This window comes from Hyaena hyaena, unplaced genomic scaffold (genome assembly GCF_003009895.1).
Source record: "Hyaena hyaena isolate Hyena2069 unplaced genomic scaffold, ASM300989v1 scaffold_727, whole genome shotgun sequence".
Classification (NCBI taxonomy): Eukaryota; Metazoa; Chordata; class Mammalia; order Carnivora; family Hyaenidae; genus Hyaena; species Hyaena hyaena.
The window spans coordinates 486,317-495,122 of NW_024081359.1; the positions used below are offsets into that span (position 1 = coordinate 486,317).

At 40.8% G+C, this 8,806-nt stretch overlaps 1 protein-coding gene across 1 annotated transcript; it reads left to right on the forward strand.

The window, feature by feature from the left end:
- The first annotated feature begins 487 nt into the window (after positions 1 to 487).
- Positions 488 to 1,109, forward strand: LOC120220798 (prefoldin subunit 5). The gene has a single exon (XM_039217965.1). The coding sequence runs from the start codon at positions 513 to 515 to the stop codon at positions 975 to 977; it is 465 nt and encodes a 154-aa protein (XP_039073896.1). The 5' UTR covers positions 488 to 512; the 3' UTR covers positions 978 to 1,109.
- Positions 1,110 to 8,806: the final 7,697 nt, after the last annotated feature.

The following is an 8,806-nucleotide window of genomic DNA, read 5'->3' on the forward strand; positions in this document are numbered from 1 at the left end:
TATGAGGCAAATAAGTTTAAGGGGAAAAGAGAAGAATCAAAGATGGGGCAAGAAGCAGGATTATTTACAATATTCAAAAGACGGAAGCAACCCAAGTGTCCATCAGTGAATGAATGGACAAGCAAAATGTGGTATCTACGTACTATGGAATATTCTGCCTTACACAGGAAGGAAATTCTGACACATGCTCTGACCTGGATGAAACTTGAGGACATGATGCCAAGTGAAATAAGTCAATCACAAAAGAAAAAAATACTGTATGATTTCATTTACATGAAGTATGTAGAAGAGTCAGATTCATAGAGATAAAGTAGAATGACTCTGCCAGACGCTATGGGTAGGAGAGAGTGGGGACTTAATGAGTACACAGCTTCATTTGGTGAAGATGGAAACATTCTGGAGATGGTTGGCAGTTATGGTTGTAGAACAGTATGAGTACTTAGTGCCACTAAACCTTACGCTTAAAAATGGTTGAAGTGAGGGCTTCCGCTTCGTTAGTCCTCCTTCCCAACATGGCGCAGTCAGTTAACATCACCGAGCTGAACCTGCCACAGCTAGAGATGCTCAAGAACCAGCTGGACCAGGAAGTGGAGTTCTTGTCCACGTCCATTGCCCAGCTCAAGGTGGTACAGACCAAGTACGTGGAAGCCAAGGACTGTCTGAACGTGCTGAACAAGAACAACGAGGGGAAAGAATTACTCGTCCCACTGACGAGTTCTATGTATGTCCCTGGGAAGCTACATGATGTGGAACATGTCCTCATCGATGTGGGAACAGGCTACTATGTAGAAAAGACAGCTGAGGATGCCAAGGACTTTTTCAAGAGGAAGATCGACTTCCTCACCAAACAGATGGAGAAAATCCAGCCAGCCCTGCAGGAGAAGCATGCCATGAAACAGGCTGTCATGGAGATGATGAGCCAGAAGATTCAGCAGCTTACAGCCCTGGGGGCAGCTCAGGCTACTGCCAAGGCCTGAGAGCTTGTTTCAGAAATGGGGCCGATGGACCCTGCTTCAAGGAGCCTGGGACTTTGTGGGCGTGGCTTCCTGGGGTCAAGGAAGAGAGGGGTCTGGTGTTTTCATGCTAATAAATGTGCCGGCTGGGCAGAAAAAAAAAAAAAAAAAATGGTTGAAGTGAATATGGGAACCATCTTGACAATAAACTTAAAAAATGGTTGAAGTGATAAATTTTATGTATATTAACCACAATAAAAAAATAGATAAGATATAACCAAATAATAATGGTAACTTAGAGGAGAGCCATAGAAGTAGATAGATAAAGGTTACAGTTAGGAACTAGGGCATAGAAGACTCGTGGGTAGACTGGACAGGCAAGAAGGAGGAACAGTGAGGAGAAAAAAAACCTCAAAAATTATTTCTAGGGTTTTTACTTGAGCAAGTGGGTAGAGGGCGGTACCATTCACAGAGCTGAAGATGGCTTGTGATGGTGGTGAAGAATGGAATGCGGTAGAAAACTAGAGATTGGACTTTGGATATATTAGGTCTGAGGTCCCTACTAGGATACAAGCTGCAGGTGTCTAGTTGACAGCTGAATGTTTTGTCTGGAGCTCAAAGGGAAGGCCGTGCTGGAGACAGGAGTCTGAGGGTCATTACGTATGCAAAGCCCTAAGACGAGCATGTAGGTAGAGATGCTGACCTTGTCATTATACCTGGCTCCAAAATTCACAAGAATATTGCATAATCCAAGAAAGTTGAATAGCTTTGAACATGAAACACTCCATCAATTCCTCTTTTTTTTTTTAAATGTTTTATTTATCTCTAGGAGAGAGAGAGAGACAGCATGAGCAGGGGAGGGTCAGAGAGAGAGAGGGAGCGACAGACTCTGAAACAGGCTCCAGGCTCCGAGCTGGCAGTCAGCACAGAGCCCGACGCGGGGCTCGAACCCACGAACCTCGAGATCATGACCTGAGCGAAAGTCGGACGCTTAACCGACTAAGCCACCCAGGCGCCCCCATCGATTCCTCATTTGACAAGAGAAAGTTAAGATGAGAATAAAGCCACGTTATCATGAAAGCCCCTAAAGAATTCTTCACTCTCCCCACTGTTAAGTGCTTACGTATAAATGCTTACGGTCTTCGAGGTTTCCTCCACCTGCTCTGTGGTCCTCTGTGCAGCCTTGTGATGATAGCTAACTCTCACAATATAGATGTTAGTTTTCTAACACATATGGAAGGTGTCCTAAGGTGGAGGACATACCATAATTATTTGTATCACCCATTACAATGCTTGCAATGCCCTGCACATAAAAGACACTCAATAAATGTGTTAAGTAATGACCTAATACGTTAGGGAGACTAGTAAGATCCTCCTCCAATAAGGAGGAAAACAAGATAATCTGTGTTCCTGACTCATAGTTGCAAATACTGACCATTCGTTTTGGGAACAGCATCCTGCTTTTTTGCCTAAATTGCTTAGAAGAAAGAAAACAGTCTAAATTATTCAAATGAAACAGCAGATTTCAAAGGTCAATGCACTTCTTTACTGTGAACTGAATGTGTCTGGCACAATAGGAGCTTGAAAGTTTACTCACTAGTAATGATCTGATTTAATAAAAACTATTTCTGATCATCAGGAGTGTGGGGATGAGAAACGCTATGGATCAATGCGCCTCCTACTTGACATCAAGTTCGAAGCAGGTCAACAGCAGCACCCATCACTCACACTCATTCATTCAACAAACATGGCCATGTACATATCTGTTACTCTCCCCCTTAATTCTCAAGTAACTCGTAAAGATGTTCATAGGCTAGTTTCCTTGTGTGCAGTGAAAACAGGCAGATATTTTCAGGATCATAGTGCTTGTGGATGGGACATAGGGTAAAAACAAAGCTTCCCTCCAAGCCAGAATTGATCAAGTTGGAATCTTTTAAATCTCACATGGCATAAAGTCAATTTGTGGATAAATAATACATTCCTAGATGACTAGAAGATTTCTCCTCGTCTCATGATCAGGATGGTGACTTTATGTCCAAAGCAGCTGCTTTACCAACAACATTGAAACATCTAAAGAAGGAAGTTGCCCTTGAGAAGGAGAGGGGCCAAACTGGAGGCTAGAGAATGGGGAGTCAAAAGTCCAGCAGCTGGCCATGAGTGGCCGGAAGTGCTGAAGGCTAGAAGGCCAGGTTCCCAGAGTCAGGCTGCTGGGTTCCAGTAGCAGACTCTTGCTGCCTTGGGTTAGCAAGACCACGGAAATTCAAATCACACAGCTGATCTCCAGTGTTCTGATTTCATAAATATTAGCATCTTCCTCATTACAATTTGGATTCTCACTTGAGAAAAACCAACCTTGTCTCTCTGGTCTTCTCATGATTTTATTTTTTACTTTAAGTAAATTGGCATCTAGTGTGCATATCAGGCTCCTGTGAACTGGGTTCATTTCTTTACAAGAAATGGATCCATCTTGAGGGGTTGACTACATGGCATTTCAGAGCCTGCAGATCTGACGGCTCTAAGTGTAAATGCATCAAGGGAAGTGAGAAACTATGAGGCTTTTGGGCAGATGGTCACCCAGCCTCCCCACCTAACACCCCTAACTACGGCGTACTTGTACTTTCAAGCCCCGACAGAACTCCCTGGGAATTTCAGTGCGAACAATCCTACCATGCCTGTTAGTGATATTTCTTCACTTTGGACAACTTCTTTATTCCTCCGTAGATTATTTAAACTGTTGGGGTTTTGTTCGTTTTACTTTGTTGGGCATAAATGGAAGAGAGGGATCATAATTTCTGTTGCACCTTGAGTTTTGTTTCCCACAGATAAAAGCAGCTTTTCATGCCTGGCACATTGAGGCACAGGGTCCCAAGTGCTACATTCCCCCCCCCCCCCGCCCCCCGTAGACGAGTGAGAGTCCTCACCCTCACCCAAGAACTTGGGAACAAAGGGCAGCAAAGGTTGATGACATTCCTCCTTGGAAAAAGTTAAAAGGACAAGTAAGGTATCTAGATCCTGTAGCTTGAGAGGTAAATGTGCTGTGGCAGAAATGAACCAGCCTACATCTACGGCTTGGTGAGTGAGTTCTTCTAATGAGACCTGTCAGGGGCTCGTTACCGCAAAATAAATGCCTTTTGGCTGCCTTTTTTTTTTTTTTTCTTATTTAAAAAGAAAAAGCAAAACTGTAACACAATTCTTGAACAAATTTTAAATGATATCATCCCTGCTAATGCAGGGTGTTTGTTTTTTGTTTTTTACAATTCAGTTCATCACTGCAGGCAAATCAGTTTCTCATTCATAAATTCTCTGATCGTCAAAACCGTGTAAATGATCGTTTATCATAATGTAATATATTTTGAAAAGCAATCATAACATAAAAGAAGACCTTGCCTTACATAAAGGACAGCCTATTATGACATATTTTGAAGGCGATCCCTGATTGGCTCCTCACTTAATTTGTTGATACAAGCAACCAAATACTGTATTTTGGATTTTAGTGGTATAGTGTTACAGCTCCATTTCTGAGTTGTCTTTTTGTCTTCGTTTAGCTTTGCTACTTGTGGTTCTTCAGGAAGGAAAAATTTAAATTTTTATCTAAACATATTCCTGTTTAGAATTTATAAATATTTATAAACTGCATGAACCACATTAGAGTATATAGATCCTTATTTGGCATATTAGTTAGAATTCCTACTTGTATACAAAAGAAGCAAATAGTGGTTGACTTAACCAAAAGAAAACTTACTGACAGTGTGTTAGTTGCAAAGTTTTGTTTGTAACAAAATATTATAAATGAGGTGGCTTTAAAACAATAGAAATTTGGGGCACCTGGCTGGCTTGGTCAGAGCTTTTTTTTTTTTTTTTTTTTTTTTTTTTTTTTAAATAGCGTAGGAAAACAAGGCAGGGACAGAGGGGCAAGGAGATAGAATCTCAAGCAGGCTCCACACCCAGCACAGAGCTCTATGTGGGACTCAACCTCATGACTGAAATCATGACCTAAGTGGAAATCAAGAGTGGGTCACTTAACTGACTGAACCACCCAGGTGCTCCAAGCATACAACCCCTGATCTCACAGTTGTAAGTTCGAGCCCCACATTGGGCATAGTTACTTTTTTTTTTTTTTTTTTAAAAAAAGGTGGGGGGCCACTTGGCTGGCTCAGACATCTGACTTTGCCTCATGTCATGATCTCTCAGTTGAGGAGTTCAAGCCCCACATCCGGCCTCTGTTGTCCGCACAGAGGCCACTTCAGATCCTTTGTCCCTCTCTTACTCTCTGCTGCTCCCTGGCCCATGGCTCATGCTCTCAATCAGTCTCTCTCTCTTGCAAAAATAAACCTAAGAATAGGTAAAACAAAACAAATAATTAAAAGCAAACAAACTTATTCTCCAGTTCTGATTGATGGAAATCCAAAATAAAGACATTAATAATGTCATACTCTTTCTTGAAGGCTCTAGGGAAGATTCCTTCCTGGTCTCTTCCAGCTTCTAGTGATACCCAGCAATCTTTGGCATTCCCGGACTTATAGATGGATCACTACAATCCCTGCCTCCGTTGTCATATGGCATTCTCCTTATGTGTCGGTATGTCTCCTCTCTTCTTAGGACCATACCAGTAATATTGGATTAGGATCCACCCCCAATCCAGTATGACCCTCTCTTAACTTGCTTATACCTGCGAAGACCCTGTTTCCAAATAAGATCACTTTCATACGTACCAAGGGCTAAGGACAGTCTGAAAATATTAAGTCCAGAGGGCTAAGATAATAGGAACATACTGGTTGGTACATGCTGCTAACATGTATGATGTACGGTCTTGCATCAGTCATTGTGTTGTTACACAACTCCTCAAAAAGTTAGGGGACTGGGCATCTGAATGGCCAGCCAAGTTTGTGTCAAACATGACCCACACTTGACAGAATTGGGGCAAGAGTCTCTGTCCCCTTCAGCCTCTGTACTATGAGGAGATACCAGAGTTCATCCCCAAGAGGGATGAGACCATTCCCCAAAAGAGCCAGATGCTATCAGAAAGATAGAATATAGTCTGGGCTGCCAAAAAGGAAGGAGTTCTACATTCACACTTACATAGCTGCTCATAGATCAGGTGTGGCCCCAAAAAACAAAAAGCAAAAACAAAACAAAAAAAAGGATTTTGCAAACGCACCGCAGTTTTCCTACATAACTTAAGGGTAGACCAGAAATCAGATAGACAAGTTCAAAACACTTGTGTAAAATCTTTGGGCTCAGATGTATTTCAGAACTCAGAGTTTTTTTAGACTTTAGAAAGATAATGTATATAATCGTGTATTATGTAGGGTGGGTATGCAACAGCCTCTTATAATCAAATGCATAAACATTCCTGCAGTGAATTTTTTTGAATATTCACACTAAATGATAGAAAAGACCCAAAATAGCCTCGGGTCAGGTTATGTCAGCTTTGAGATCCAAATGAGGTTAGGTCTGATCAAGTTGGCTATTGTTTTTTAAATTGAGGGTTTTCAGAACTTTCTGTATTTCAGAAATACAGATAACGGATTGTAGACTGTTTTTATTTTCTGACATTCACAAGTTTACAAAATCTAAACAAATCCAAATGAAATGAAACAAACATTCCACATAAATCGACTTCAGCCTCCAGCTCTACCTATGAACTCTCAATATCTAATCTACAATCTACTCTATAAACTTTCACTCTATTAATCTTCTATAATCTACAACTAGTACATAATCTCCGTCTACAACTAGTATATAGTGATGTAGTGTTGGGTTCATGACAGTCACAGAAGGAAAGTAAAAATGTTCTGAAAAGGGGCAATTCTTTTCCAACTAGGTCACTTGAGAATATATTCATGTGATACATAGTTCAAATGAAAGTTATGTACCTTTACATCAATTGCATTCATATCTATAATAAAATTTAGAGGCCTATGGTAATTGGTCTGTGAATTATCATCATTTTTTTCCTCGAACTATAAATGAAATAGTAATCTGTTTAGGTGATCCTCATCTGGAAGAAGGGAGAATAAATTATTCTGATATCAAAATGGTTTGATTTTCTTAGTTCTGCTTTGGTTTTGTCCTGGTTAGAGCAAAGACACCCAAGTCACAAAGAAGGAATTACAGTTCCTCTTCGGGAAATAAATGTTAACAAAAACTGTTTTAAAATGTGTGAATTACACTGAGATACCACCTCACGCCAGTCAGAGTGGCTAAAATGAGCAAATCAGAGGACTCGAGATGCTGGCGAGGATGTGGAGAAACGGGCACCCTCCTACACTGTTGGTGGGAATAAACTGGTGCAGCCCCTCTGGAAAACAGTGTGGAGGTTCCTTAGGAAACTAACAGTAGAACTCCCCTATGACCCAGCAATAGCACTGCTAGGAATTTACCCAAGGGACACAGAAATGCTGACGCATAGGAGCACATGTACCCCAATGTTCATAGCAGCACTCTCCACAATAGCCAAAACATGGAGAGAGCCTAAGTGTCCATCAACAGACGAATGGATCAAGAAGATGTGGTTTATCTATACAAAGAATACTACATGGCAATGAGAAACAATGAAATCTGGCCATGTGTAGCAACATGGATGGACCTTGAGGGTGTTATGCTGAGCGAAATAAGTCAAGCAGAGAAGGACAGCAGCTACCATATGTTTGCATGTATAGGAGGATACAGAGGACTGGGGGGGAGAAGGGGATAAAGAAGGGGAGAGAGGGAAGGAGGCAAACCATGAGAGACTCTTGAATGCTGAGAACAAACTGAGGACTGATGGGTGTGTGGGGGCGGGGGGATGGGCACGGAGGGGGGCACTTGGGATGAGCACTGGGTGTTATATGGAAACCAACTTGACAATAAACTATTGAAAAAAAAAATAAAAAAAATTGTGAATTAATGGGGCACCTGGGTGGCTCAGTTGGTTAACTGTCTGACTTCAACTCAGGCCATGCTCTCACGGCTTGTGGGTTCAAGCCCTGAATCAGGCTCTGTGCTGACAGTTTGGAGCCTGGAGGCTGCTCCAGATTGTGATTTCCTCCCTCTCTGATCCTCCCCTGCTTGTGCTCTGTCTGTCTCTCTCAAAAAAAAAAATTACCATTAAAAGTTATTAAAAGATAAAAATAAAAAATGTGTGAATTACTAAATGAAACAAAGAAGGCTGAGATAAGTGATCTATCAGGTCCGTGGATCAGAAGACCTACCATTAAGACATCTGTTCTAACCAAATTGATCTATAGATTCAATGTAACGTTAAGCAAAATCCCAAGTACTTTTTTTTGTTTATTTTGGTGTTGGTTTTTAGACACTGATGTGTTGATTCTGACACTTATATAGAAAGCAAAGGACCTAGAATAGCCAAGATCATTTTGAAAAAGAAAAACAAAATTGAATATAACTTATTTGAGACTTACCATAGAACCCTAGTAATCAAGAGTGTGAAAACTATACATAAAAATCAACAGAAAAGACTAGAGAGTCCAGAAATAAACCTACACATATACATCAAATGAGTTTTGACCAAAATGCAGAGGTAATTGAGTGGAGAAACCTAGTTACTTTTTTTAAAATGGTGCTGGAATAAATACATATTCATAAGGAGAAAGAAATTGATCCAGACCCCTGCCTTACACCATATGCAAAAATTTACTCAAAATGGATCAGAAACGTAAACACAAACGATAATCCAAAATTGTGTGACTTTGGCAATGATTTCTTAGGACACTATGGATTATGAAAAGAAAAATGATAAATTGGACTTCATGAAAATTAAAAACCACTGGTTTTTGAAAGATACCACTAAGAAAATGAAAAGGCAAGGCACAGACTGGTAGAAAATATTTGCAGAACATGCATCTGATAAA